This window comes from Oryza glaberrima, chromosome 10 (genome assembly GCF_000147395.1).
Source record: "Oryza glaberrima chromosome 10, OglaRS2, whole genome shotgun sequence".
In the NCBI taxonomy this organism is placed as follows: Eukaryota; Viridiplantae; Streptophyta; class Magnoliopsida; order Poales; family Poaceae; genus Oryza; species Oryza glaberrima.
The window spans coordinates 7,033,607-7,047,913 of NC_068335.1; the positions used below are offsets into that span (position 1 = coordinate 7,033,607).

The 14,307-nt window shown below is 42.5% G+C and overlaps 1 protein-coding gene across 1 annotated transcript; it reads right to left on the minus strand.

Moving 5' to 3' along the window:
* Positions 1-4,466: 4,466 nt before the first annotated feature.
* LOC127753009 (uncharacterized) lies at positions 4,467-9,341 on the minus strand. Its single transcript, XM_052278462.1, has 3 exons — positions 5,990-9,341; positions 4,915-5,500; positions 4,467-4,799 (listed from the first exon to the last, which is right to left on the minus strand). The coding sequence occupies exons 1-3, from the start codon at positions 6,099-6,101 to the stop codon at positions 4,775-4,777; spliced, it is 723 nt and encodes a 240-aa protein (XP_052134422.1). The 5' UTR covers positions 6,102-9,341; the 3' UTR covers positions 4,467-4,774.
* Positions 9,342-14,307: the final 4,966 nt, after the last annotated feature.

Genomic DNA, 14,307 nt, shown 5'->3' on the forward strand with positions numbered 1-14,307 from the left:
CTCTCATCATCTGTAACTGACATTTTCTATGTGTATCTTCCTTTGAATTTACTTAATGAATCTATGCTGTATCCTTTCCCACAAGTGCACAACCTGTATACACATGCATAAATGTCACTATATATCCAGATGTCAGATCAATTGCTTGCTATATGAGTATAATTAGACATTTGAGCACCACACAACATTTGTTTCATTGCTTTGCTGCAAACTGAATTTTTCATCATTTCTGATGTTTCTGGCCATTAATTATCATCAGTAGTGCAGCTTCGAGCTAACCACTCTCAACTTTCAATAACGGTGGCGGTCTACTGCCACTGATTCTGCTCGATAAATTGTAGCTTTCACAAGGCATCATAGTTTCCTGATGACCTCTGTTTTTTTAATCTCTCAAAGGTATAAGTCACCACTGCACTAAAATTATATTTTTACTATTGTACATCTTTAGGGTAATCGTTTGGATGATTATAGATTTACATGACTTATTAGTTTCAGGATGTTGTCACCTTGGCTAAGATTTAAGTAGTTAGGTTTCCCTTGTTGGAAATATAGTCATATATCGGCATATTTTAATCCAAAATATTAAGACAATAATCATGACATGAACAATGTGAAGTGATCTAGAGATAAAATTAAACATAACCAGGAGCATGCTTAAGATAGAATAAGCATCATCATCATGTAGAGAACGCAATAACATCACGACTAACAGAAGTAACAAAAATAGAGATAGCGATAGAATGTTATACCCTATGAAATTCCCTTTGCTGGATTATGAGGCAGAACTGCCTCCATTGGTGTTGTCGATCGGTGCGCTAGCTCCAGCTCCAGGTGCGCCAACTTCGCCTCTGGGTGCGGGTCTTTGTTTCCTAATAGCGTAGGAGAGGAATCCGCCCGTTGCCGCAGTAACGACGTGATCAATGCGTATTGAATCGTCTGCCCGTTACATAGGCAATCTCACGGGGTTGGATTCCGGTCCGTTGCAAAAGGATCGAGAGAGAGATGCAATGCAACGCACGCCACGCGCGTGTGGCTTTCCGATCCCCACCTCAACCGGTCAACAGGGAGCCTCCAATAACTCCCTATTTAAGTTGAGATACTCCACTTTGGGCCCTTGAGATTTTAATAGAAAAATCGGACCTAGCCCATTTATTCTAACAATCCCCAACAAATTTCATGGCTCATAAGAAATGTTCTCAAAGTTGAACCTGTTTGATATACCAGTGTTTTGGTGGAGACTGTTAAGTTGAACTTCCAGCTAGGAAAAGAGTTACATCAGACCACAACTGAACAATGGACTATGCCTTGAATTGTCAGTCTTGTGTGATCAGGTTTCACTCAAACCCTTGACTGGTACTGGGCTGTCGTTTGTATCCGCTCTGTTTGGAGCATATAAGTCAAACTCCAGGCCCTTTCATGAGTATCTAGAGATCGCCCAAATCTCATAGACTATGACTAGCAGTCGAACTCATATAGGTGTGTTCCTTCTGAGATGTTTTGCAGGTCAATATCTCTGCTTAGAAAAGCCACTTAAACCACATTAAGGCATAAGCCATCCTACCATGCATAATAGAAGAGAAGTACATCATGAAAATGAGCCCTTTTCAAAGGGGCTTTTAACTATTTGCCACTTTTAGATTTGGCAATTAACTATTTGCCACACCTATCTCAATGACATGTGAGTCCATATGTGTCTATGACATGTGGGTCCAGTGGCAAATATTTAATTGCCACATCTAAAAGTGACATATAGTTCAATATCTCCTTTTCAAGGGTCTCTTCTCTCAGCCACACAATAGTTTGTTTCGCCATCCAAATTCACAGGATCTCCGATCACAATGGACAGGTTTCCACTATTGTGCAACCTTAGGTGGGTATCAAGCCCATTTCCCTCGATGCACTGTCTATCATATTACGTGATAGCCCCTTGGTAAACTGGTCTACCATATTTTTAGCCATCTGGACATAGTCCAATGCTATCACTCCGGAGTTTTTCTGCTTACTGACAGATTTCAGTCTTTTTTTGATATGCCTAGATGACTTCATGTTGTCCTTTGAACTGTTCACTTTAATAATCACTGTTTGATTATCACAGTTCATTAGGATAGCTGGCACTGGTTTTTCAACCACCGGCAAATCCATCAGGAGTTCACGAAGCCACTCGGCCTCAACTGTCGCAGTATCTAGTGCTGTAAGTTCGGCTTCCATTGTTGACCTCGTTAAGATGATCTGCTTGCAAGACTTCCAAGAAACAGCACCACCTCCAAGTGTGAACACATATCCACTTGTGGCCTTTATCTCATCAGCATCAGATATCCAGTTTGAGTCACTATACCCTTCCAGTACTTTTGGGTACCCGGTAGTGTGAATTCCATAGCTTATAGTGCCCTTTAGATAGCGCATTACTCTTTCCAGAGCCTGCCAATGATCATCTACTGGATTTGAGACAAATCGGCTCAGCTTGCTTACAGCAAATGAGATGTCAGGCCTCGTTGCACTAGCCAAGTACATCAATGAACCAATGATTTGGGAGTATCTCAGTTGATCCCTTGCTATTCTTCGGTTTTTCCTTAATAGCACGCTGGGATCATAAGGAGTAGCAGCTGGCTTGCAGTCACTATAGCCAAAGCGACTTAAAACCTTGTCCATATAGTGGGATTGCACAAGTGTAATCACACCCTCATCTCCTCTTAGTAGCTTAATGTTAAGAATAACATCAGCCTCTCCCAAATCCTTCATTTCAAAGCTCTTGGATAAAAAGTCCTTGACCTCCTCAATCACATTGAGGCTGGTCCCAAAGATCAATATGTCATCGACATATAAACACAAGATCACTTCTTCTCCCCCACCATAGCGATAGTACACACATTTGTCAGCTTCATTCACGACAAAGCCAGCAGATATAAGTGTGGTGTCAAACTTCTCATGCCATTGCTTAGATGCTTGCTTAAGGCCATACAAGGATTTCAACAGTTTACACACTATTCCTTCCTGACCTTCTAGTACATATCCGTCTAGTTGATCCATATAGATCTCCTCCTCCAGCTCTCCGTTTAGGAAAGCTGTCTTAACATCCATCTGATGGACGAGAAGACCATGAGAGGCTGCCAGTGCAAGTAGTACTCGAATCGTGGTCAAACGGGCAACTGGTGAGTAGGTGTCAAAAAATTCCTCGCCTTCTTTTTGGGTATAACCCTTGGCCACAAGCCTTGCCTTGTACTTTTCAATTGTACCATTAGGCCTAAGCTTTTTCTTGAAAACCCATTTGCATCCTATGGACGCTCAACGACTTCCCAAGTACCATTAGACATAATTGAGTCCATCTCACTGCGTACTGCTTCCTTCCAGTAGTCAGCGTCAGGAGATGAATATGCCTCTTCTATGTTTCTTGGAGTGTTGTCCACGAGGTATACAATGTAGTCATCTCCAAAGGATTTTGCAACCCTTTGTCTCTTACTCTTACGAGTATCTACAATGTTATCCTCCTCAGGATTTCCCTCAGGCGTTTGATCATTGTGTTTTATCGGTGCAAAGTGTTCATGGGGTATGACAGTTTCTTGACTAGAAGTGCTAGGCGTATTTTTCATGGGAAATTCATTCTCAAAGAATGTGGCATCTCTGGACTCAATAATTGTACCAATTCGCATGTCGGGTACTCCAGAGTTTACTATTAAGAATCTATAACCCACGCTGTGAATAGCATAACCAAGGAACACACAATCAACAGTATTCGGTCCAAGTTTACGCTTTTTGGCTATAGGTATATTTACCTTGGCCAAATAGTCCCATGTTCGTAGGTATGAGAGATTTAATTTCTTCATTTCCCATTCCTCGAATGGTGTTACTTCCTTATGCTTCATTGGAATTTTATTCAGGACATGACAAGCAGTCAAAACTGCCTCACCCCACCATTCCTTGGAAAGTCCTGTAGTGTCTAACATGGCATTCACCATCTCAGTTAGAGTATGATTCTTTCTTTCGGTTACCCCATTTGATTGGGGTGAATAGGGAGGCGTCCTCTCATGAATAATTCCAAACTCTTCACAAAATGATGTAAACTCATTGGAAAAATACTCGCCACCCCTATCAGACCTCAACCGTTTGATTTTCCTTTCAACTTGGTTTTCTACCTCAGCTTTATAGGTCTTAGAGTAATGCAATGCTTCATCCTTTGTTTTCAATAGATACACATAACAAAATCTAGTGCAATCATTTATCAGTGTCAAGAAATATTTCTTTCCCCCTTTAGTCAACACGCCGTTCATTTCACACAGATCGGAATGAACAAGTTCTAGAGGTGCCAAATCCCTCGCCTCAGATGCCTTGTGAGGCTTGCGAGGTTGTTTCGATTGAACACAAGTATGGCACTTGGAACCTATGACCAAAGTGAATTTTGGAATTAAACTCATGTTAGCCAAGCGCGTCATACAACGGAAATTCACATGACAAAGTCGTGAATGCCACACATTGGACTCATCATTCTCGCTAATATGGTTAACAACATTATTATTATTACACATGTCATCCAAAGAAAAGCGGAAGAAGCCTCTGCTGTCATAACATTTTCCAATAAAAGTTCCATATTTAGATACGACACATTTATTGGATTCAAACACAAGTCTAAAACCTTCTCTACACAGTAGAGAGCCACTAACTAGAATCTTCTTTATTGAAGGGACATGTTGCACGTTCTTCAGCTGCACGGTCTTTCCCGAAGTAAACTTCAGATCGACCGTACCAACACCATGAACAGCCGCAAGTGACCCTTTTCTCATCAACAAGGAGGAACCTCTCCCGACCTGATAAGAAGAAAACAGGGAAATATCAGCACATACATGAATATTAGCACCAGTATCAACCCACCAATCAGGTGAATGAAAAACAGAGAGAATTGTAGGTAAAATTTTACCGTACCCTAATGTTCCTCCGCCCTTGCTAATGACCATGTTGGCAGACTTCCTGTCTTTGCGTTCAGGACAGTCCTTGGCCCAATGCCTAGACTTGCGAGACACAAAGCAGTCTCCCTTTGCCTTTCCCTTGCCTTTCTTCTTAAAATTGGTTGTAGCCTTGGGTTTGACATCAGGCTTGACTTTCTTGTTGTTGTGGGATGCTTGAGGGTTCTTCTTTTGTACCATATTGGCACTAGAACCTCTCTCGACCTTTTTGCCCAAGTTGTCCTTTGCCCTCGCATTCTCCTTAACACCCAAAGAGCCAATGAGATCAGAAACACTGAACTCTTGTCTCTTGTGCTTTAGAGAAGTGGCAAAGTCCGACCAAAAAGGTGGCAATTTGGCAATAATGCCACCCGCCACAAACTTGTCCGGCAACTCACAGTTGTTGTTCTCAAGCTCCTTAGCCAGCATCTGAATCTCATGAGCTTGTTCCACTACAGAACGGTCATCGACCATCTTGTAGTCATAGAACTGCTCCATGACATATAGCTCGCTGCCGGCGTCGGAAACTCTGAACTTGGCCTCAAGTGCATCCCACATGTCGTTCCCTGAAGGCATTGTGCATATACATGTCCACTATGTTGTCAGCGAGTACATTGATCAATGCTCCATGGAATAGGCAATCCGAAGCCTCGAACTTAACCTCCTCCTCAGGAGAGAGAGGTGGTTCACTTCGTTTACCCCATGAAATATAGAAACATTGCATCGCTGTCAACCACAGTAGTGCACGTGCTTTCTATCTCTTATAATTAGAACCATCAAAAGTATGTGGTTTTAGTGCAGCAACAAAGCCAACTACCGAAAATGATCTATCAGGTTTTTGGATTGTTGGAAATATAGTCATATATCGGCATATTTTAATCCAAAATATTAAGACAATAATCATGACATGAACAATGTGAGGTGATCTAGTGATAAAATTAAACATAACCAGGAGCATGCTTAAGATAGAATAAGCATCATCATCATGTAGAGAACGCAATAACATTGCAACTAACAGAAGTAACAAAAACAGAGATAGCGATAAAATGTTATACCCTGTGAAAGTCCCTCCGCTAGATTGTGAGGCAGAACTGCCTCCGTTGGTGTTGTCGATCGGTGCGCCAGCTCTAGCTCCAGGTGCGCCAGCTTTGCCTCCGGGTGCGCCATCTCCAGAAGACATGGTGATGCAGACGAACGGACGATGAACAGAAGAAGAGGAGCAGTCGGGTGATGCAGACGAACGGACAACGAACAGAAGAAGAGGAGCAGTCGTGCGGAAGCACTCCCCAAAAGCCTTGCTCGTTCCGATCTCTCGTGCGCGCAAGCGATCAGAACCGGGGAAAAAGAAATGGGAAAGAAAGCGTGGAGATCTAATCGGGATCAGAACCGAGGAAATAGAAATGGGAGAGAAAGCATGGAGATCTGATCAGGGGTCTCTGTTTCCTAATAACGCAGGAGAGGAATCCGCCTGTTGCCATAGTAACGCAATCAATGTGTATTGAATCGCCTGCCCGTTACAGAGGCAATCTCGCGGGGTTGGATTCTGGTCCGTTGCAAAAGGATCGAGAGAGAGACGCAACACAACCCAACCCAATGCAACGCACGCCACGCCTCGCCCACGGCCTCGGCCCGGCCGGCTCGGCTCGGCGCGCGCGTGGCTTTCCGATCCCCACCTCAACCGGTCAACAGGGAGCCTCCAATAACTCCCTATTTAAGTTGAGATACTCCACTTTTAATTCCTAGGGTGGTATTATTATCCTTAACATTTATTATTGGCCCTTGAGATTTTAATAGAAAAATCGGGCCTAGCCCATTTATTCTAACATCCCTTACTCAATTCTCGAATTTAAGCCTTTCGCTGCTAGAGGAACCTATTTGAATGCTTTAATTTTTCACTATGGAACTTGATCCCACTGCAGTGAAAATCTGCGACGAAAATTCATATTCTGATCATGATAAATCATTCAGTTCACTTTTTTTAGCACATGAAGTAAAAACTAATAATATTGGATATGTAATTATCCAAAGATTTAATTGCAGCTTGTGCAGATCTTTACTCATTTCTTCTATTTTATCTTTTTTTACAAGATGTTTTTTTTCTCATTTTGTTGTATACAATTGATACATAGTTGTGGGTTGTGGCCATGTGCATTCCCCAATGTGCTACCTCAAGCTCATGCAAATGCATATGGAGTCAAACTAACATGTGCTGTGATTTCATTCATTTGAAAATCGTAATGATCAAAAGGTCTTTATATTTAATTTTCTTCGCTCTCATAGTGATTTCTTGCATCATTGATGTCAAATGTTTTTACGCTTTCTGAGCAAGGTAGGAGTACTCAACTTCGATGCTTGATGATGAGGATCAGTAGATTTTTTTAAAAAAATCTACTATGTAAATCAAGTTATGCCCGCAACAACGCGCGGGGTGTCATTTAGTTCTACATAAATCATAGGAGGCAAGTCATCAAGCTGCAATGGGTGGATGTGCTGCTAAATCAAGTCACAAATGAAATCTTGAAAACAAGTTATGGTTGGCACCCAGGAAGGATATTAGAGTGAACACAATGCGAGTGACACACCATGCAAGCAATGAAGATCTGGAAGTGACCTGGAGCTTGTGTGTAGTTCGAGTTCTGCTTTTGCTGCTGGAATTAAACCCTACCACTATGTTGGATGTTTTATATTTTTAGATTTATGCATGTATTGACGGTTTAAATTTGGTATTTAATAACTGTCAACAAAGAGCAACGGGGACTGACTTTGTAGCCTTTTTGAGTTTTCTATTGTCGATAGACATCCTCCAGCCCATGACAGTACGTTGTGGGATCAACTCGTTTTTTTGAGTTTTTAACGATTGTCATTCCACCTTTCTTAGGCACTACCTGAATTGGGCTAACCCACTCTCACATCCTGATTTTCGTTTCAGAATTTATAAATTATTTTTAGAATTTATATTAAATGTTTATTAATTTACAAATGAAGTTAAATGTGGGAAAATAAAATTTCCTAAATATAAAGCATGGCTGGATTTAATTTGTATTAAATTATCCATGATTAATTACACTCAACGATGCATATCATAGAGGATATTCAAGGAATGGTTAAAGGTTCTTTTTGTGTAAAGCTCATTTTGTAATTCTTTTCATAAGCCTAAGACCTAGCATAGACTGATCAGGTTTTAATACCATTATTCATTAAACAGTGATGCTTCTGTCCACCATCCGTTGTGATCCCAAGGATAGCTTCCGGCCACTAGACCATCATGGTTTTCTAGGGTCTACCCCTTCTCGCTTTTCGAGAAGTTCATCCACCAGTACAAAATCATCATGCATATCCCACCCATCATTTTAAGAATTTAGATTCTAGGCAAGTGTAACACATGTCCCGGTGCTCAATATCCACGAGCACAGCTATTCGAATATGTTGGTTTACTCACACTGTAGTGGATATACACTCCACCCGTACGCCGTGACTTGCCCAACACATGAGCCAAAGTCCGAATGAATGAGATGCGTCATGGCAAAGCCTTTCAATAACCTCACTTTGACAGTACCCGCTCCATGAACTTGAGCCCTCATGCACTCTAGGCATACATGGTTTCTAGTAGTGAGAGGAGTTCTGGCGTTCCCGAGGAGGGAAAAACTCACACATGCGTTAAGTTATAGTTAAGGTAGGTTTTAATTTGGTTGCCCACAGATGGTTACCCACCGTAGGCTCCCCGCCTATTCACACACCTAGATGAAAACCAGTGCACTTGGGTACCACCTCTGCTCGGCTATTTACTCCGCTAGGTCTATACCCATACGAGAAGTATGGTTGTACTAGGGTCATTTCATGCTTAGCTTCAAGGCACGGTCCTTAACAGACCAAGGACGGCACTAGCCTTTACCGGACACCACCCAAGTCATCCAGCCACCCTAGTCTAAAAACATTTGTTTAGTTTAGATTTCCTTTCACAAACCATTTTGTTCATGTTATACCAAAGTGGCGCTCATGTCTCCACATGTCGTATATCAACTAGCTTCCCCAAAGTAGATGCCCAAGCATTTAGGGACTGTTTGGATGGGACTAAAAATTTAGTTCCTGTCATATCGGATGTTTGGATACTAATTAGAAGTATTAAATGTAGATTATTAACAAAACCTATTCCATAACCCTGGACTAATTCATGAAACGAATCAATTGAGCCTAATTAATACATGATTAGCCTATGTGATGCTACAGTAAACATGTGCTAATTATGGATTAATTAGACTTAAAAAATTTGTCATGTGAATTAGATCTCATTTTTGTAATTAGTTTTGTAAGTAGTCTATGTTTAATACTCCAAATTAATGTCTAAACATCCGATAAGTCCCTAGATCCAAACACCACCATAGCATTTGATAAACATGGATGTGCATGAATCTAAGTGGAATTGACTAAGCAGTTATTAGATTTACAGGACACGATATTGCGGATACAAAGAATTGCAGGGAATCAACATCAAAGTATGGCATATAACAAATAGGACATTCGCGCATATATATATATACATATATATATATACATATATATACATATATATATATATACATGCATACATACATATATATATATATATAGCATGCAAATTTTATTTAAATCAACATAACTTCACAATAGGTTTAACATGCTCAAAGATTAGTGATGACTTGCCTTGCTCACAGCCTTGCTGACTCTGGTCTTCACTCAACTCATCAACTTCCTAGGGATCTAGATTTAGGCACGAAAGATTTGATTTGAATTCGAATAGAATTCAAATAAAATCACCATAAATTCATATAATACAAAATAAATGATAAAAGTGATACCATCAGATAGATCTCGATTTTAGATAAATTTAGGTTCAAGTTTCATTCAAATCCAAGCTATGCTAGTTTAAAGATTCAACTTTGAATTAATTCGAATAATTGTGAAATTGCATTGTTCCTAATTGATTTATTTTTTTAATCGAACTCTATCCCTAAGTCTCAGTGGCTGACATGTGAGGCCATCCCTATTTCCTTTTTCTTTGTCTTTACTTCTCTAAGGAAAAATTTGTCGAGTCACTGACTGGTGGGCCTGGCCTCTTTTGACCGAGGTCAAACTGGTCCTATTAATCCCGGTGGGACCCACATGCCATAGGGGTACCATATAAATTGTTTTTTAATTAGATTCCTAATTGCTCGGGCCCACATGTCATTGTTTCAACTAACCGTCATTAGCATGGTAATTACTATGCGCTAATAGAAAGTAGGGCTTACATCTCTCCGACTCTCCCTCTCTATCTCTTTCATCCCCTTCTTCCTCACGCTCACAGCGGAGCAGAGGAGCGGCATGCGGCCAGTGCGGCCGACCCGAGCCGGGACGGCTCGGCGCGCGGTCGGTGAACGGCGGCGCACCGCTGGGGACCCACGGCTGGCGACGGCGAAGCGCGGCGGCCTCCCAGCACACGGCGCAACGGCGCGCGGTGGCAGCCGGTTATGCGGGTACGGCGATGGCACAAATGGCGATGAGTTGAACTCGGCTGAGCACGATTTCACCATCTAGGATCAGTAGGGTTGCCATTTAATAAAAAATGTAGCCTAGGTTGCATTTGAATTCACCCTCTCCACGGGGAGCTCGACGGCGGCGCGGTGGCGGCCGGAGGTGGTATGGCTACGGCGGCACATAGCCCAAATTGGGAGGGGCGCCGGCTTCTAGGTCACTAGGAGGTGCTCGGTGCGTGAGGACTTACCAAATGATGGAGCTACGGCGAAGGTCAACGACGCGCGGTACGGGTCGGGTGAAGCAGAGGCGAACGGCGTCAGCGGCGCTCGAAGGTGTTCGATGCCCGTTCCTCGGCGTCCGATAGCCTCCGGCTCGGTGCGCGGTCGGTAAACGGCGGCGCACCGCTGGGGACCCACGGATGGCGATGGCGAAGCGCGGCGGCCTCCCAGCACACGGCGCAACGGCGCGCGGTGACAGCCGGTTATGCGGGTACGGCGATGGCACAAATGGCGACGAGTTGAACTCAGCCGAGCACGATTTCACCATCTAGGATACGTAGGGTTGCCATTTAATCAAAAATGTAGCCTAGGTTGCATTTGAATTCGCCCTCTCCACGGGGAGCTCGACGGCGGCGCGGTGGCGGCCGGAGGTGGTACGGCTACGGCGGCACATAGCCCAAATTGGGAGGGGCGCCGGCTTCTAGGTCACTAGGAGGTGCTCGGTGCGTGAGGGCTTACCAAATGATGGAGGTACGGCGAAGGTCAACGACGCGCGGTCCGGGCCGGGTAAAGCAGAGGCGAACGGCGTCAGCGGCGCTCGAAGGTGTTCGACGCCCGTTCCTCGGCGTCCGATAGCCTCCGGCTCGTTCTAACAACAGCAGCAGCAGCGCCTCGAGGCCAACTCCACACCCCGCCAGTCCACCACCAGCTCTAGCCAAGTGGCAAGGTAGCGGCAGCGCAGTCCCCGCCCACCAGGTGTTCGACACTCGTCGCCTTGGGTTGGAGAGAGAGGTTTGAGTGAGAAACTGTTTGAGAGGTTGTGGAAGGATGGGAGAACGCTTTATATCGCACGGCCGACGAATCGGAAATATCGGACGCCTCATCTACCCCACTGGAAATGCTGCAAATCGGCATATCGGACGAACCCTGTCACTGTAACATGTATGCTTAGCTGTTTCTTTTCATTCTTTCCTCATCTCTTTAAATATTTTTTCTTCTAAATTACTTATCCGATCTACAAACTGATTACGCTGTTGTATTCATTGCAATTAAATATTTACATCAAGATATCATATGATTATATTATGTCAAAAGAAAAATATGTGTTTCAAACCATTAAAACTAAATATTTCATACGTGATAGTGATATGTTTCAATATGCGTCTTCAGTGTGTTTCATTACATTCCTGAAACTGCCCGCTACTTCTCTCTCTCCTCTCTCTCCATCTCATCCATGCACACATACATGTATTTTAGTAAGCTTCAAAATAATTTTTCTCTTAAATTATTTATCCAATATATGATCCAATCACACCATTGTATTCGTTTTAATTAAATATTTACAACAAGATATCACATGATTATATTTTGATAAAAGAAAACACATGTTTCAATCCGTTAATACTTGTTGTTTTATACGTGGCAGCGACATGTTTCAACGTGTATCTTCATCATGTTTCATAAAATAATTAAATGTTTCACTTGCTAATTTTTTTGTTTCACAATATATAACTTAATGTTTCATTTGTTGGTCAACTGCAATATTTGACCGTCCGATTTTTTTTTAGCATCAGACGTCCGATGGGTAGCTTCCTCCGGAAGGATGAGGCCGACTAGAGGGAAGCTTAAGAAGCTCGAACAACACTCGAATAAGGGCAATGAGGTGGCCGATGCAGATAAGAGTGGATTTCCTTCTCCATTAAGGTTTTGTAGGTAATCATCGCATCTAGGACCTATGGACTGGGTGTTCTAGTGCTAGCTGAGGGAGAGGGCTCTGTTTTATCCATCGGACACAAAGAAGGGCTCTAGTCATCATTAGTTGTGGATGAGGCGGTGGATGTGGCCACTCGGTTCACTCGCCAACCCTTGGAGTAGAAGGTTTGAGAGGACGGCGGCTTGACCGAGGTCCGCCTGGCATGGCGCGGCGTCACGGATGCGACGGCGATGACGTACGCACATGGGCAATGCTAGAGCGGCGCGGCTCAGTGAGAGCGGATATCCAACCAAGCGACTTTAGGGTAGTTGGGCCTAGGAGCTAGGGTCTCTAGCGTGACGCAGGGTGGCACATGGGCCGTTATCCCTCGGCTCCGAGGCGACGCGCGCACCCGAGCGGCATAGCTTTTGCGCGGGGTTTCGGTGGCTTGGTCGGGCGGTGGGGACCACGCGAGCGCGATGCAACGCGGTGCGGTGCACGGACATGCCATGCACGGTGCACGGGCAAGGGAGATCGCAGGGTGGCACGACGCTAGGTGTTCGGCCGGTTACACCGAGTAGAACACCTTGCCTGCAATGAACAGTAGCCGCTCAAGTTTAAATGGTTTCTATGTTTTGAGGGATTTAAGAATTGAGAAAAATGGCTAGACAAATTTATATTCACACTAGTACGTGTACTCAGCACTCTCATGAATTAAAATGTCGAATTTTGGTTAAAATGAAAATTATCTAATCATTTCTTTGATTTCCGATGGCTTTTTATAATTCCCATAATTTTAGGGTTTTGTATCTAATGGATTCCTCATCATATTAATTTATCATTTTTAATTGTAATAACACAACAAATTGACAATTAAGAGGCAAATGAGAACAGCACCTAGCTCAGCTGGCAAAGAGCTACCAAGAGCAGCGAGCTGGCCTAAGTTCAAATCCCTTTGAACACATGTGTTCTCACCATTTCTTTCTTCTATATCAATACTGGGTGCTAAGTTCATCCTTAGTATTTCAAAAGTTTTTGATGCAATTTTATTAATAGGCAAAAGTTTTTGAAAGTACACAATTTTGGGTTTCGTTTCTACTTGTCGAATTTTCATTTCTTCGATGATTAAGAGGCAAATAACATCGGCATGATGCAATTTTATTCAAAAAGTTTTTGAAAGTACACAATTTTGGGTTTCTTTTCTACTTGTCGAATTTTCAGAGTGTCACAGGATTTTACCCTGAGAGGCGATTCTAGAAGAACTTGCCGATGCAATTTATTCAAAAGTTTTTGAAAGTACACAATTTTGGGTTTCGTTTTTACTTGTCAAATTTTCAAAGAGTTACAGGATTTTACCCTGAGAGGCGATTCTGGAAGAACTACTGTGTTCGAGTAATTCCAGACACTAGAACAATTGGTTCGGGAGGGGTTCGACTAAAAAGGAGAATCGAACTACGGAATTTGAATCCTGCGAAAAATATAGCAAGAGTTGGGATTCACAAGGATGGATTAACCGAGATCTTGGCACAAACAGTTAAATGCACACAAGTAACACAAATCCCATTATGCGGGTTGGGCCAGGCCTTTCAACGAAGAAAACTAGACTTTTCCGTGAATTCTTTCGAAATAAACTCTATCAATATTTTAGTTCGTAAATAGAGTTTTGCTAGTAAATTTACTATTGTCTTTATTTGTAAAACTACTCCAAAATGTTTAACTTCTAGCTAGGATTTTTCAGAGATTAGTTAACATTAGCCCTCGTTTGTAAAAGTAGTTTTCCTCAGGGAATGTTTTTCTAAATATTTAGTGTTTGTTTTTATTTATCAAACAAATACATCAAATAGGTTCTAATTCATAGAAAAGGGTTTTCAGAAAGATAAATGGTATTTACAAATATTTTATTAATTAGTATATTTCATAGTCATGGTTCTTTTAACAAATAATATTTGAATTTAAAATAGATTTTGTC